The 17,741-nt window shown below is 44.8% G+C and overlaps 1 protein-coding gene across 6 annotated transcripts in view; it reads left to right on the forward strand.

Moving 5' to 3' along the window:
• Window positions 1-17,741, forward strand: part of PCM1 (pericentriolar material 1) — a 186,187-nt gene that overhangs the window by 78,000 nt on the left and 90,446 nt on the right. For all 6 annotated transcript variants that reach the window (XM_075860140.1, XM_075860145.1, XM_075860142.1 and 3 more), the window contains one exon: window positions 12,484-12,615. In XM_075860140.1, coding sequence (XP_075716255.1) covers window positions 12,484-12,615 — 132 coding nt within the window. The remainder of the gene's footprint in view (window positions 1-12,483; window positions 12,616-17,741) is intronic.

The raw sequence follows: 17,741 nt of genomic DNA on the forward strand, positions 1-17,741 counted from the left end.
AAAAACGGCAGGTAAAAAGACGCCCGCCAAAAAGAAGTGCATGTCCCTTATTGGGACGTTTTTGGAGCCGTTTTTCATTGACTATAGAAAAACAGCTCCAAAAACGACCATAAAAAACGCAGCCAAAAACGCGAGTTTGATTAAAAAAATGCCTGAAAATCAGGAGCTGTTTTCCCTTTGTTTAGTAAGCGTGTGAACATACCCTTAGCCTTTTGGTGTGTCCTATAGCTTCTGCGAGCTGCATTTCAACAATCACACCCAAAATGGCAGACAGACACTGCTTAGCAATTTGAAGACACCTTTTCCTGGCTTGTAGGAGGGGTGGGGGGTGAGATTCTCTCCCACATTTACGGCAGCTGTGAGTCAGGTTGCTTTGCCTTAGTTCACCTTGCTGTAATTCTGGGAAGTGCTCCATATGGTGGCCAACATAGGAAAACATGTCAAATTATTATTTCATTTTTAATACTCTCCACCATGTAGAAGAAAAAAAAATACAGCAAAAAAATAACTTAAAAAAAAAACGTTTAATTCGCGACACATTCCATTTTAGCTTCCACTGAGAGGGGGGGGGGGATAAAACTTTCCTCAACGATTAACGAAACCGGAGCATGATCAGACCAAGTGATGACCCCCTATGGAGGATGATCGTGCCAACAATAGCGTTTGTCTATCAGTGAGGAAGTAATCTATATGGTAGTAAGAAAGTCTAGGGGAGGAAAGGAATGTATAGTCTCGTTCAGTGCCATGTTGACCTCTCCATATATCGAATAGCCCCTCCTCCAGTACCTAACGTGAAAGGAAATCATTCCAACCTACCAACATTAGTGGAGTCTAATTCACCATCCAATATTGTATTGAAATCCCCCGCCATTGTGAGATGGCCTGGTTTAATTTCATCTACCTTTTTAGAGCTAATTTAGAAAAAAAATTGCCTTGTCTCTTATTTGGAAAGTTATTCACATTATTAATATCACAAATTAATATAAGACGACGACCCAAGGGATCCGACACAAACCTATGATTAGTGAAGGCTTACTGAGTTATTGACCGCGATAAGCACCCCTTTTTTCTTAATTTCAGCGGAGGAGGTAAAAGCATGAGGAAAGGCTTTGTTTGTACAAGCTGGGGCTGTGGATTTGCGGAAATGAGTCTCCTGAACTAGCAGAACATCACACATAAGATTACGGGTTTCTTTCCATAACGAACTGCATTTAAACTGACTATTCAGTCAATGGGCATTAATAGAGGAGATTGTTAAAGGCAACCAGGGGCGTAGCTAAAGGCTCATGGGCCCCGATGCAAAAGTTCTTATTGGGGCCCCCCCCCCCCCCCCGCAAACTCCTCATGGCCGACGGTCTGCAGCTTTCAGCTGCATCGCTGGGTCTCCTAAGTAACCCAACAATGCAGCACTAGCAGCCGGGGCGTCACTAAGGCTGGGTTCACACACCCTATTTACGGACGTAATTCGGGCGTTTTAGCATTGAATTACGTCCGAAAATGCTGCTCAAAAGCGTCGGCAAACATCTGCCTATTCATTTGAATGGGTTTTACGATGTACTGTGCCGAAGGTCATTTTCTTTACGCGCCGCTGTCAAAAGGCGGCACGTAAAAAAAGACGCCCACGTCAAAAAAGTGCCTGTCGCTTCTTCAGACATAAATGGAGCCGTTTTCCATGGACTCCATGGAAAAACAGCTCCAATTACGTCCGTAATGGACGCAGCGAAAGACGCCTGCACATGCCTTTACGGCTGAAATTACGATGCTGTTTTCTCCTGAAAACAGCACCGTAATTTCAGCCGTAACGAACGCTGCCGTGTGAACATACCCTCAGGGCTTAAAATGTCAGGGGAAATAGCCCCAATACATGTGTCCGCCCCCCAAAAAAATGTGTGTATAGGAGACAGCATAGCATATCTATAGCACTACGACCCTATAAACTGTGGATAGGATTAGATACATTGGCTCAGCAGACCGCATCACACATGATAGGATTAGATACAGTGGCTGAGCAGACAGTATCACACATGATAGGATTAGATGCAGTGGCCCAGCAGACAGTATCACACATGATTGGATTAGATACAATGACTCAGCAGACAGTATCACACATGATAGGATTAGATACAGTAGCTCAGCAGACAGTATCACACATGATTGGATTAGATATAGGGCCCAGCAGACAGTATCACACATGATTGGATTAGATACAGGGCCCAGCAGACCGTATCACACATGATAGGATTAGATACAGGGCCCAGCAGACCGTATCACACATGATAGGATTAGATACAGGGCTTAGCTCGCTGACATTGCGGCTCCAGCGTTGGACCCAGGAAAGGTAAGAATAATAATTTTGCTTCTTTATGTGTTACTAATTATTTTTGTGCGTTTGTGTTTTTTTTTTACATGTTCGGTTGTTGGACTTCGGATCCGAGGACTTCAATGACGGCGTTTTTTTTATTCTCAATAAAATGGTTAATGAGGGTTGTGTTTTTTTATTTCAATAAAATATTTTTTCTATGTGCTTGTATCTTTTTAAACTTTATTATCACCGCCTTGTTAATGGCCGCTGGCTGACAACCTCCATTACTAAGGCGGGGCTTAATATTAGCAGGTGCAGAGGCTAACACAAACCCCCATTATTACCCCGGTACCCACCGTTACCAGGGGTGCTGGGAAGAGCCGGGTACGAACCAGTACCCGTCCATCTGCAGTGACGGTTAGGCACTGGCGCGGCCGCAGGCTGGTAGTATTGGGCTGGGGAAGGCCAAAAACAGTGGCCCCTACCACCCTGGTAATGCTGCCTGCTGCTGCTGCTGTGTTGTATCTGGCTGGTTATGAAAATTGGGGGGGACCCCACATCGTTCTTTCCAATTATTATTATTATTTTATTTTTTTTTTTTTTAAATGATGTGGGGTCCCCCCCATTTTTCATAACCAGCCAGATACAATAAAACAGCAGCAGCCTAGCATTACCAGGGTGTGAAGGGCCACTGTATCTGGCCTTTCCCCTCCTTATAATACCAGCCTGCGGCCACCCCAGTGGCCAACCATCACTACAGATGGTCAAGTACTGGATGGTACCCGGCTCTTCCCAGCACCCCTGGTGGCGGTGGGTACCGGGCTAATAATGGGGGTTAGTGTTAGCCTCTGCACCTCCTAACACTAAGCCCCGCCTTAGCAATGGATACTGTCAATCAGCCGGCGGCCATTACTAAGGCGGTAGTAATATAGTTTAAAAAAAAAACACAGACATAGAAAAAAATATTTTATTGAAATAAAAAAAAAAAAACACAACCCTCATTAACCATTTTATTGATAAAAAAAAAAAAAAAGCCGTCATCGAAGTAGTCCTGGAATCCGACGTAGTCGAACGACCGAACCTGTAAGAGAAAACACAAAAAAAACGATTAACACATGTGTTAGGCTTAGATACAGGGCCCATGTGTGATACTGTCTGTGGGACCCTGTATCTAAGCCTACCACAATGTAGGCTTAGATACAGGGTCCAGCATACAGTAAGCTTATACAGTATAAGATTACTGTGTGCTGGACCCTGTATCTAAACCTACAGTGTGGTAGGCTTATATACATGGCCCATCAGACAGGATCACACATGGGCCATGTATCTAAGCCTACCATGTGATTGGCTTAGATACAGGGCCCAGCAGACAGGATCACACATGGGCCCTGTATCTAAGCCTACCATGTGATTGGCTTAGATACAGGGCCCAGCAGACAGCATCACACAATCTGATCCTGTCTCATGGGCCCCCTAAGCCTGCTACATCGTAGGCTTAGGGGTTGTGCAGTCCCTAAACATTGATGGCCTATCCACAGGATAGGCCATCAATAGCTGATGTGTCTCCTGGGACCCGCAAATCAGCTGTTTTGAAGGGGCCGCAGCACTCGTACGAGAGCTGCTTCCCTTCATTTCACTACTCGCCCACACTGTGAATCGCCGACACTGATTCACAGTGTGACCGGAATGAAGGGGAGCAGCTCTCGTACGAGTGCTGCGGCCCCTTCAAAACAGCTGATTGGCGGGTCCCGGGAGTCGGACCCCGCCAGTCAGTGCTACTACTCTTACCTTCCTCTTCAGCCGCGGCGGTAGTTCTGTCGTCTCGATGCCCACCAATTCATTTCTGAACACCCCAACTCCTTTTATGCCGTGCCCAATCGGTGCCAAACAACCAATTGTGCAGAAATGCTGAAATATTGGGAGTTCTTCCTCAACATGGGTCTCGCTAAAAAGCTCAGTGAGATCCTACTGGTCCACAGACATTTTGTATCCTTGTCCTCTGTACCGAAATAGAATGACCAGACCCTGTTTTTTTTTTTTTTTTTATTTTTTTTTTTTAAAACATATTTTTATTGAATTTTTTCAACACAAAAAAAAACACAAATCATACAGTAATGCATTGCCATAATAATAAACATTACAAAAAATGTATAAATGAACATGTGATAGTGAATGCTTCCTTGCAAACTAGGTTTAACCTTGGAAGGTATTCCCCATAGGCTATCAGCCCTCCTTCATCTCCTCTATCCTTCCCGTCCTTTAACCCCACATGTCGGGTATTCCTGTAAACATTGTTACATAACTTTGCATATCTGCCTAACTAACATAACTAAACAATACACAAAACAAATAAGAAATGGGAGCATACATAACAATTGGAGCTTCGTGAAGCAGTTCACCGACTCAGGCAGCTAGTCCGCAAGAATAAAGAAATCCAAGAGGATATATATGCTTTACTCCCGTGATATTTTCAGTGCCCCTAAAGTGCCCTTGAGATCTTCAATCAGGTACCATGACGTTCCCGTAAATGGATCTATGATGTCCCTTCGTTCTGCACTGGTGAAATATTTTGTGAGGAAAAGCTTCCATTTCTCAAAGAATTTTTTGCTCTGCGTGTCTTTATTCTGTAATATACCAATGCGGTCTAGATAAAACAGTTTCCTCAACCCCTGGATCACCATGTTCTGAGTCGGTACTTCAGCTACCAGCCAGTTTTGGAGTATGCACCTCTTTGCCACAATCAGTGTGGCATGGGCCATGGGAGCTAAATGTGTCGTTTCTGTCTCTTCTAATTCTCCATCATGTTGTATATGGAATAAGACCTCCATTGGCCCTAAATTCCCATGGAACCTGCCCACCTGCTGCAATAAAGATGTTATCTCCCCCCAGAATGGCTGAATATGTGCACACGCCCAAAGGCCATGATACATGTCCGTCTTTGAGATATTACATCTAGGGCATGACGTTTTCCTATCTGGTTGCGAGGCGGAGGGGGCCAAGGTAAATGCATATATTGCTTGGTGAATGATCTTCAAATGAGTTTCCCTCCAGTTTTCGTTGTGCACGTGTGCCCTGAAATCCACCAGCCCTTTCTCAATATGCTTTTCAATGCCTGGTAAATGAAACAGTTTTTCCCATCTCCCAAAGGCCTGACCCGGGGACATCTTCACTAGTGATGGTCTGAGTGTACTATATAATTGGGAAATGGAGTGTCTGCGATTGTCCGTGAACCATGAATCAAACAGGTTGGGGGGGACCTCATCCGCTACATCCGCAAGTTTAGTTTTACAGTGATTAACTATTTGTAAGTGCTGATGCCGAACAAAAACGTATTTATTCTGGAGCTCTTGCAAGGTTAACCACCTCTTATCCTGCGCGTGGAACATATCCCCCAGAGTCGCTACCCCTTTCTCCCTCCATTCTGACATTAGTTTGTTAGATCTTCCTGCTGCAAACTCTGGGTGCTGCCATAAGGGCATATGTTTTGAAATGCGATATGAGAGGTTATAATGTTTGCGCAGTACCTTCCAGGCAATGATGGTATCTCGTAACAGAGATGATTTCTTGACGATCTTTGGGAGACAAGTGAACGTTGTGTGTACCAGAGCCATGAGATCCCAAGGTTTTGCTAGCTGTCTCTCCAGTCTAGTATTGGAGTGGAACTCTGTGTTGTGTTTCCAATCTAGCAGATGTCTACTCAAGCAGGCCAGGTTATAACCCCGAATGTTAGGGAAATTGACCCCTCCTTCCGCCTTCCTCATCATGAGTTTCGTGAGCGCTATTCTTGGTTTCTTTCCCCCCCATATGAATTTGGTAAATGATGAGTTGAGTGCATTGATATCTGAGTGCTTGACCAGAAGTGGGATAGTCTGGAGCGGGTAGAGTAATTTCGCAAATCCTGACATTTTGACCAAACAGCTCCTTCCCATCAGTGATAAAGGTAGACTGTGCCATCTCAGAAGATCTGCCTGGATATCCTGTATAAGGGGGGGATAATTTAGATCATACAGCGAGTTGGGTGCCCGACCCACTTTAATACCCAGATAAGTAATGTTTGACTTAGCCATCTCAACATCCAGGGAGGCTAGGGACCGCCTATATGCTGGGTCCTGTGTTCCCAAATCTAATAACTGGCATTTTAACGTGTTAACTTTGTACCCTGAATAGCTCCCAAAGTCGTTCAATGCCTGGAAGATACGCGGAACATCTTTAAGGGGGTCTGCGAGAAATAACAAGATGTCATCTGCAAACAACGTTTCCTTGACCTCCATCTCCCCCACCCTTATGCCCGTATATAAATTGGATGACGCCAGATAACGTGCCAGCGGCTCCAAAGCCAGATTGAACAACAGTGGCGATAGCGGGCACCCCTGTCTTGTACCTTTACATAGACGGAATGGTTTAGACAGAAAGCCTGGTGTGGAGATTCTAGCCTTAGGGTCTTTGTATATGTGGTGTAATAATATCCTGAATGCCCCCGTTATTTCCATCTTATCCAGGACAGCATCCAACCAACTCCAACGGACATTGTCAAAAGCTTTCTCCGCGTCAAGTAAAAGTAAAGCCGAATGTTCCCCCGGAAATGGGTTATGCTGTACTCTATCTAGCACTGCCAGAACCGTCCTAATGTTGGTGACCGCCAACCTACCTTTAATAAAACCTACTTGTTCTGGGGCTATGAGGAACGGCATTATATTCGCTAACCTATCAGCTATGATTTTGGAAAGGAGTTTAGCGTCCACGTTTATGAGCGATATGGGTCTGTATGATCCTGGTAATAGGGGGTCCTTTCCAGGTTTAAGCAATAATTTCACATAAGATGTGTCTGCTGATGGTGGTAACCCCTCCTCTCCCAGAGCATTGTTAAACAAGGAGACCAAAGTCTCCGTAATCTGTTCCCGCATTACTTTAAAAAATTTGCCGGTCAGCCCATCTGGGCCAGGCGCCTTACTATTTTTAAGGTTTCTTATTGCCTCATCCACCTCCTCCCTTGTGACCCTGGCATTTAGAAGTTGCAACTGTTCCGCGGAGATGACCGGTAAAGTGACCTTGTCTAACATTGTGTCTGTCAATGAAAGGGAGGATGTATCAGAGTATAGCTCCTCATAGAATTTAGCCAAGATGGAATTAATACTAGTTGGATCGCATGTTTCTCGCCCATTATGATCCCTTAATTTCGCTATGTGTTGCACTGAGCGCTTTCCTCGAGCCATATTGGCCAAAAGTTTACCCGCCTTACTTCCGAACTTATGTAAAGTAGCTTCAAAGTCTCGAGTATGCATTGTTTCTTTCTGAGCTGCCCACTCGTCAAAAGAGTGTTTTGCCTGAATCCAGGCCTGTCTAGCATCTAGTGTAGGGTGTGCCAAATATGCTGTATAGGTTGCCCTCAGTGCAGCACTTGAAGCATTAAATTTTTGTGTTATTTCCCGTTTTTTGCTGACAGTATACGCCATTATCCTCCCCCTCAGCACTGCCTTGGCCGTATCCCAGTACAGTGAGGGGTCATCTCTGTGTTCTGAATTCGTCGACGCGTATTCTAACCACCACCCTCTTAGCTGTCTCACAAAGGTGTCATCAGTTGCTAAATGAGCCGGGAATCTCCATATGAAGTCTGATCCTCTGGGATATATTTCCTGAAAATCTACTCATACCGGGGCGTGATCTGAGATCACTAGGTCCCCTATCTCAGCGGCCCCCAGCCTCGGTTGTAGTGTTGGGGATATTAAGAGGTAGTCAATCCTGGACCAGGACTGTTGAGCGTGGGAGTAATGTGTAAATTCCCGGGCATCCGGGTTACCCCTTCTCCAGGGATCTATTAAGTGTGTTCTTTCCATCAGGGGTCCCAACACTCGGTCCTGTTTTCTGGGAGCCCCTGTTGGAATGGATCCCGTGCTTTGTGAACTGTGTGTGCGTCTATCCTCCTTGTGATCAGAAACTGAATTAAAATCACCTCCCACTATTTTGTGCTGGATATTATCTGACATAAGGGCCCTTTCCAAACAATTGAAAAACGCAATATTATCACTATTAGGTCCATACACGTTATAAATGCTTAATACCCCACATGGTGTGCTTAGAGTAATATGGAGCAGTCGCCCTTCCTTATCTGCATCAGTGTGGATTACCTCATGAACCAGGTTTCTATTTATTAAAATAAGTACCCCCGCTTTACGGCCACAAGCTGAAGAGCCGTATACTTGGCCCACCCACAACTTTTTCATGCGGTGGAAGTCGCTCTCCTCCAAATGTGTCTCCTGAAGAAGAGCGATGTCCGTATGGAGTTTTTTTAAGTGACGGAGTACCATCATTCTCTTGTTAGGGGACCTGAGCCCCTTTACATTCCACGAGGTCAGCTGCATAGAGTGGGCGTTCCGAAAAGGTTCACTATTGACTGGTCACATATATCTGATTCTAGGCAAGCGTGCTTTGCTGCCTTGGTAGCCGCCCGGCGGCGTCTGCTCCAGATTGCTCCCAACATTACAATAACAACATTTACATTCGGTGCCAGAGAATTGGCACAACCTTTAACAACAAAATGCCCATCCAGGAATGTCACCAGCATTTCCTGTGAGACAAACTTTAAATTGGCATACATAACTTCACTTTTTTCTGGTCTGTGACCCCTCCCCCCCTCCCCTTCCCGCCATCTTTTCGTGATATACTGGAACTTCATATTTTAATTTTTAAAGTATCAAAATAAGTTGGGCTTCCTATACAACACGAGTACAAGTGCTTATGCCTATTATAGCATGAATTTTGTCGTCATAATATCCCACCAGAACCAATTGCCACATAAATATATAAGGCACAATCAAATGCGCTCATGGAGCCTCTATGCGATACTTATCAGTCCGGGATGGTTGCAAGCGTCCGGTTTTCTGAGCGTTGTCGATGTGGCATCTTCGACGATTCTGCCCGTTGTTGCTTGGGTGAGGAAGTGGAATTGCGGGCGATATCTGACCATGTACAGTCCCTCGGTGAAGAAACTGGTGCACGGGGACCTTCCCCTCCTGTACCTTGACTCGCCATCTCCTCTCCCGATTGTCTAGGACCCCGAAGTCCAGGGATCTTGTCTACATATAATGCCGCCTCCTCAGGATTGTGGAATACCTTGGTGGTGCCATCCGTCTGCATGATCCTCAAAGTGGCCGGATACTGTAGCTGAAATTTGATTTTGCGTTTGTAAAGGGAGGTGCAAACCCCTCCAAATGCTCTCCGACGCCTTGTGACTTCCGCCGAATAATCTGCAAACAGAATGATTTTTGCCCCCCTTATATGCAAAGGGGTATTACGGTTCCTGAAAGTGCGCAAAAGTTCCTCTTTGTCATTGTAATCCAAGTACCGCATGATCACCTGGCGCGGTCTGCTTTGCGGCTCTCCTTTGGCGTTGGCGCTCGGACCAGGGGGGCCCACTCTGTGTGCCCTTTCCACTCTGCAAGATCTGGTCAGGCCTAGCGCTTCTGGTAACTCCGTCTCGCAGATGCCCTGGAGGAGCTGCGGTCTAATATGTTCAGGCAGTCCCACTATCCTTAAATTGTTTCTTCTGGACCGATTCTCAAGATCTTCTAAGCGGTCTCTCAGTTTTGTGTTATCTCGCATTAGGTCTCTAATGCAGGTATGTGCCCCTGCTGATTCATCCTCCATGAGACCAACCCGCTGCTCCAATTCATCTAGTCGATTGCCATGAGATGTCACCTCATTTTGGAGTTTTTGGAGCGTTGTTGTGACTGTGGCTATTAATGATTCTCTGATGTCGGGGGCCAGTTGGGTAGCTACCTCAATTGCCAGCTTCCGATAATCAATCTGTGAGTCAGACGTTGCCGACGGCGATAGCATTTCCCTCTGAATTTCTGGGCTCTGAGACCGGCTCTGTGAAAGTGGTGGCTGCAGCAGCGCCGCCATCTTGGATGGCCCCTCACCTCGTGTGCTGTGCTCGGCCGGACAGGAGATCTCTCTGCTGCCGCTCCGGAGGAGATATCTCTCCATAAACCGCCCGGTTCTTTTCCCCCACCTCTCCTCCTAATGCCGGGGTGTTTATATCCTGCGGGTGTGTGGCGTAGATGGGTTAGGGGATCAGGGCTTCAGGAGCTCATGCAGCTCCGTCCTCCCATCCCAGCGCCGGAACCGGAAGTCCCCAGACCCTGTTTTGAGGCACTTCATAAATTTCTGCACTTTAGTGACAACTCCCAATACCCCCCCTCAGGATGACCCCAATTTCGACAGACTATTTCAAATTAGACTAGATTAGAATATTTTTTCCTAACATTTTTCGCCAATCTACACCCTGAAAAAAATAAATATCCATTGATGAATCCCTGGTGCACTCTAGGGCAGGCTGAAGTCTCACCAATATTTGCCCAATAAGCGCGCCAGGTACAGGAACTATAAGCTGTGTGAATCGGAGACCGGATACAAACATGCTTTCCAGATTTATGAGGGGAAGGACAGGACAATGCAGCCCTGCAGACTGTCCACCCTACATAACAACCAGTGGGAAGATAGTTTGGGACCTCCTGCACCCAACTTTTCCGAAAAGCTGGCCATTCGGGTACATGCTTGGAGTACCATGAAAAAATTGTCAAATTGGTTTTGCTTGGAAATTCTGCTGCTCCCAAGTAATGTTTCTCATAGAGTTCCTAGGCAGCACTTTCCAAGTGAAGTGCCTGCCACACCAAAAAAACGCAGGGCACAATAAATGTGCCGTGTCTACGCAAAAAGGGGCATCTGGAAGGATACCCTATATCATTGTGACACTTGTCCATCCAAACCTGGACTCTGCATGAAGGACTGCTTCCAGATCTTCCTCACCTCCGTGGATTAAAAACGTTATACTTTTAAAATCCTTCCCTTCTGAGCCCTTCCGTGGGTCCAAACAGCAGTTTACTACCACATATGGGGTATTGCCGTAATCTGGAGAAATTGCTTTAATTTTAAAATGTCTACGTTTTGTCTTTAGAAAAAATAAATATTTTCATTTTCACAGAATAATTCCAATAAATTTAGCAAAAAAACCTGTGGTGTAAAAAAAAATTTGTAGAGAAATTCCATGAGGGGTGTCATTTAAAAAAAAAAATGGGGTACCTTCTGGGGGGTTTCCACTGTTTTGGCGCCACAAGACCTCTTCAATCCGAACATGGTGCCTAAAATATATTCTAGAAAAAAAAAAAAGATGCCCCAAAAGCCACTAGGTGCTTCTTTGTTTCCTGTGAAACGTCTAAAGGATTAAGAAACGTTTTAAATGCTGTTCTGAAAACTTTGAGGGTTTCGGGTTTCAAAATTGGGTGATTTATGGGGACTAGTATGTATGGCTCTCAAAGCCACTTCTGAACTGATATGGTCTTTGAAAAAAATAGCGATTTTAAATTTTCTTGAAAATGTGAGAAATTGCTGCTAAAGTTCTAAGCCTTGTATTGTCCTAGAAAAATAAAAGGATGTTAAAAAAATGATGCCAACATAAAGTAGACATATGGATAATGTTAACTAGTATCTATTTTGTGTGGTATTACTATCTGTTTTACAAGCATATACATTTAAATTTAGAAAAATGCAAATTTTTGAAATTTTTCTCAAAAATTTTTTTTTCACAAATAAATATTTCATTTATCAACCAAATTTTTTCACTCGCACATAACAAAAACTAAATTCATTTGGTATCACCGTGATCGTACTGACTCGCAGCATAAAGGTAATATCATTTTTACTGTCCAGCGCATACCGTAAAAACGAAACCCATAAGAATATGGTGGAGCTGCTGTTTTTTTTCCAATTCCACCCCATTTTGAATTTCTAATAGTACAATTTGTCCTGTAAAAAAAGCCCTCCTGTGTCTTGGAAAAAATAAAAAAAAAGTTTTATTTTTTTAAAGGTGGGGAGGAAATCAAAAGTATAAAAGCGAAAATTAGCCTGCTGCTGAAAGGATAATAGCAAGTCTGGTCTTCTATTAGTTTGGTCCTGAAACACTAAACCGCAAGACCTTAAGCGAATAGCGGATCTGAACAACAGCTTTAATCTGAGGAAAAATTGTACAGTCAGGAAGTCTCCTTTTAAAGCTTATCAAGCAAATTAGTATATGTTGAAGAATGCGCAATTTAAGAAGGTGAAGATGAAGTTGTGTGCTATAACCATATATGTTAATGCCCTCTAAGAATTTATTTTTTTTTTTCTGTTTTTTCCTCAATTAGTTGTCCGCTTCCAATGCTGAAACATCAAGCCAAATGATAACCGCAACTTCAAATCCAGAGATTAATGATATTAGTCCTATAGTCATGCCAAGCATGCCAGACCCCGAAGATTCATCTTCTGCAGATAATGAAGTAAGGAGTGTCATGAACCCTAAATTCTGGTTGAAAACAATATTACTGATCACAAATTTACAAATGGTGTGAATTGCGAAACTATGTAATTGATTAAAGTGTAGCTCCAGTTGTACTCTGCCACGCAAACTGACGGGGTGTGAAGAGACGCTCCTGCACACTGGACAGTTGCTGCAGACAAGCGATGCCTGAAGCGTATCGTGCACGGGTCCTATTATTAAGAATTTGACTTGTCCGCCATACTCTCCGGGCATCGTATTTTTGCCATGGCAATTGCACAGCCCAATGTCCATTCGGGCAGGAAAATACAACTAGAGCAATACTTTAAAATAAAGGTGTATGTCTTATAGCTCATTGTAGTATTAATACTCGTCATTCTTTAGACCAGGGGTCTCAAGCACGCGGCCCCTAGGGCTGTCATCTGCGACCCGCGGGACACAGAGCCACTAGTACAGACTCTGCTCCGGGACTCTGGAATTCCCTGACATCGCTGTTCACATATGGACAGCGATGTCTGGGGCTTCCCCAGAGCCGGAGTCCTGTGCAGAGCGCTAGTATCTGCTCTGCTCCGGGACTCTGTGGAATTCCCTGACATCGCTGTCCATATATGGACAGTGTGTCAGGGTCTTCCCCAGAGCTGGAGTCCCTGACAGAGCGCTAGTATAGGCTCTGTTCTGGGACTCTGGGGGAAGCCTCTGACATCGCTGTCCATACATCGACCGTGATGTCAGGGGCTTCCCCAGAGCAGTAGTCCCAGTGATGTCAGGAGCACAGCTGGAGTCCCAGGAAGAGTCTATAATTAGCGCTGTATATGGACAGTGATGTCAGGAGCAGAGCTGGAATCCCAGGCAGAGTGCTAGAAACGGCTCTGCTCCTGGACTCCAGCTCTGGGTAACCCCCTGACATCACTGTCCATATATGGACTAGGGATGTCACAATACCAGAATTTGGACTTTGATACCGATGCTTCGTTTAGCATTGCGATTTCGATACCAAAATGATACTTTGCCAACAGTAATAAAAAAAAAAGTTCTTCCGTTTTCTGATGTGAGTCGCGAGGTGTGATGACTTTTGAATGGGCTAATAGTAATTAACCCTATCTTGTTTCTTAGTCATAATGGGTTAATGTGTAAGGTACATGATGGGGTGAATTACTATTAATGTGAGGTACATGGAGGTTAAATTCATCACACCTCGTGCCCCACAATAAGTGATAGAAAGCAGTTTTTATTTTATTTTTTTACTGCGTACACCATAAATTATGCAAAAAAATTGTTGCCGGTTATTACGGCTGCGCCGATGTTTATTGTAAGTGTATGTGTATTTTTTTTAAATGTAACATTACTTTATGTTTTTACTTTATATCTATATGCCAGTACATTAGCCTGTGTACTGATAGTACACAGGCAGTTGTTAGGACATACCGAAGTATGCCCTAACAACCGGAAATATGGTAGGTCAGCCGTTGGGTCCTTCAATGGACCCTGGGCTTTCTGGCCATATATGGTATGTCCCTCAATCGCGTCACAGGGATTCCTGTGATGCGATCCAAGGGGCATCCCCCCTTCTCACTTCCTCTTGAATGCTGCAGTCAGCTTTGATCACAGCATTCAGGGGAATAATGGCGGAGACGAGAGGTTTCTCTGATCTTCGCCGTTATAGAGCCTGGGCTGAGGTTGTGTAATACAGCCATTGCTCCGCTCCTGACAGTAAGTGCGCGCATGGTCAGCATGAGGTGTGATGCAGCCGGCGCTGCACTAATGAGCGCAGGCACTGAGGACAGAACAAGGGGGGTGTTTTGCACAGCGCCCGCCATGTTCTGTCTTCAGAGCCACCACTCATTAGTGCAGCGCTGGCCGCATCACATCATCCTGATGGCGTGCACTTGTCAGAAGCGGGGCAATTGTTGTATTACACAGCCGCAGCCCCGCTCTCATACATTCATGTGTTACTAAACTTAGCTGTGCGGCCGCACAGCTTAGTATCGAAATACATGACATAAAGGTATCGAACCGTTTGGGGATGCACAGTATCGAAACCGTATCGAAGTTTCGATGCATCGTGCATCCCTAATATGGACATTGATGTTAATGGCTTTCCCAGAGTTCCGGCGCAGAGCCTATACTAGTGCTCTGCTCCGGGACTCCGGCTCTGGGGTTGCCCCGGATATCACATTCCGGTCCAGGAGGATCCCCTGACGTCACTGTGTATGGACAGTGACGTCAGGGGCTCCAACAGTAGAGGAATCCCCAGCCAAAGCGTCGGCAACGCTCTGGCTGGGGATTCCACTCCTAGAGGGAGACCCAATGGGGCTATCTACTTGGGGTGTGTGTGGCAGCATCTGCGGAGGGCACTGTTGCATGATCTAGGGGTGTTTTGCATAATCCACAGAGGGCACTATCTAAAAAGGGGCTGCCCAATCTTGACGTGTGTCTTCTAAATACTGCCAACTGAGCCGCCGGACTGCATTTAGCGACACTTAAAGTGGAAAACTGGATTGTTGAAATAAGCACGTGGAGAAATCTCGCAAATTTTAAACCTAGCGGAATTATTATAGTAATGTAGTATTATTATTGTTATAGTGTTCTAGTAGATCAAATAACTAATTGATTAACAATAATTTTGTATTGTATCAAATTTGAAAGTAATGCGGCCCGTCAACTTCCCATTTTTTTCTATATGTGGCCCACTTACCCGGCCGAGTTTGAGACCCCTGAGTTAGACCATGCTAGTAGTGTTGAAAATCTGGTCCTGTCTAATGCCCTAAAAAGTACATTCTATTCATGAGCCTGATGTAGATATTCATTTACAGTTTTAAGTTGTAATGGAAAGCAAATGATGTTGAAAGGTATTGAATAGACTTTCCACCCTGTCAAAAAAGAATTGTCCATTTATTAGTAAATTAGTGATTAACTAGTTTGACTAATTTTACTTACAGAGATATTGGCATTGTTGTCTAAAGTGAAAACATGAGCTGCAGCCATATTGATTGTTACTTTTGAATTTGTTCGGCATCTTCTATCAATAACAAAGGAAGAGATTCACCATCCGTTTCGGAGAAGATAAATTAAAGGTGACAACCAATATGGCTGTACACCTTTTTTGCAAAAATGGGCAATGCAACAAAACAGAAACGTGCTGAGAAAAGCAATAGAAACCTAATTTCCAGACTATTGCCCTAACTTTTGATTTACTAATGTATTACCATTTTTAAGTTTTCAGTGGAAATTTTCTTTTAACCCCTTTTCAACGTTTGGCGTAACTCTACTTCCTGGCCGGAATGAAGGGAGTATGGAGCGGGTTTACTGGCTTAGGCCACCCGAAACTCAGCAGGTGTCTGCAGTACAGCCAAGCATTCACTGTAACAGTCGGGATCGGAGATCAGTCTTATCCTAGGCATTTAGTCACTTAGATGCCCCGATCAATAGCGACCGTGGCATCTAGTCCACTAGAAAAAGGACGGGCCCCCCTCAATCGCCCCCGCTGGTTTGCATGGCAGACTGGGGACCTTATGAAGGCCCCCAGGTCTGCCATCTTTGTGCTCTTATTGGCAGGGCCTATCAGGAGCCAGAAAAATTGACAATATATTGCAATACATAGTTATTGCTGTGTATTGTACCAGAAATCAAACATAGTTTGTTGAAGTTCCCTAGGGGGAATAAAATATTAAAACTGTTAATTTTTAATATACAATTTTTTTTAAACAAAAATATTACATTTAAAACAAAAGCAAAGAAACTTTTTCCCCTAAAGTAATGTAAAAAAATAAGCCTAATTGACATAACCATGTCCGTAAAAGTCTGAACTATTAAATTCTAACAATATTTATCTCGCGCGGTGAATGCCGTAGGAAAAAAAGGAAAACATCCAAAAAGTTTTTTTCTTTACAATTGGCTTTTTTTTCTCTGTAAAAGTAATACATTATAAAAAAAAACGGTATAAATTTGTTATCGCCGAAATGTCTTTAGCCATGGGGCGTGGCTAAGACCTGGACGGGATAGGACGCATTACAGCAAGGCTCCGCCAGCACCGAGCTAAATCTTTGGCCATCCTCCGTTTCAGAGCTGCAGGCAGAGAGGCAGACGATCCCGCTATACTCCGTCAGCTGGGGGACATTTTGAGACCTTGGGGGCGCAGATTGCTCGTCCGGTGAGTCGGGGCCTAGTAAAGGGGCTGGATCCCTGGTCTTAGATTTGAAACGGCTCTGAGCCGCGGCGCCCTATTCCCCCCCTGTGGCTGAGGGAGGAAGCCCTGTATTGGACATTGGCTTAGGGATCCACCGCCACTATATCCCTTTTGCCAGGGGAATTGACCCCCTACGTTACCTGGTGGAGACACAAACTGTCCGCGGCCTATACAGGCCAAGGAGTGGGGGCCCAGTGGGGAGGAAGGATCCCCGGTCTAAATTTGACAGCGGTCTGCGCAAGCAGTGGCCTACAACGATATTTTTTCATCAGACATACTATATACTTTACATTTGTAAGTGCTGATTGCAAGCTGATATCGCCATCTAGTGGACACTTTCCATCATTACAGCTGACTGGTACAAAGTGGAGCTGTACCTTTCCAAATCTGCTATGCAGGGGATTGTGACCCCAAATTGTGGGAGCATGACAATATGGGACATTTTCCCTGTATCTTGCCGCCCACTTCTGCAGAGCCAATGCATTGACTTTGTAATGAGCATCTCCGGTTGAGTGCCTCTGACAAGATCTCGTGACTTCAATATCCTTTACTCTTGCTAACCGCCAACGTTTCAGCATACCAATTTCGGCGACGCAAAGCCAACTCACGGAATACCATGACGAAGCCTCCCTCATCGACTGCTGTGGCCAAACTTAAAGGCTTTGCTAGAGACTCTCCTGATAAGGGTGTGAGCACGTCTTCCTCGCAACACTCCACTGCTGCTTCCAGTGACATTCCTCCTGTAGACTCTGAACCGACCATGCGACAGGTCCCTGAACAACTTCTAGCTGCAATTACCACCAGCAATACCTCCCTTATGTGCAAAATCGATGATGTTAAAGTAGACCTTGGCCTGTTGCGTCAAGTTCTACACAATGTCTGGGACAGAGTTAAAGAAACTGAAAATCGTATCTCATCGTTGGAGGATACTGTGGCGCCAT

The sequence above is a fragment of the Rhinoderma darwinii genome, chromosome 1 (genome assembly GCF_050947455.1).
Source record: "Rhinoderma darwinii isolate aRhiDar2 chromosome 1, aRhiDar2.hap1, whole genome shotgun sequence".
Lineage (NCBI taxonomy): Eukaryota > Metazoa > Chordata > Amphibia > Anura > Rhinodermatidae > Rhinoderma > Rhinoderma darwinii.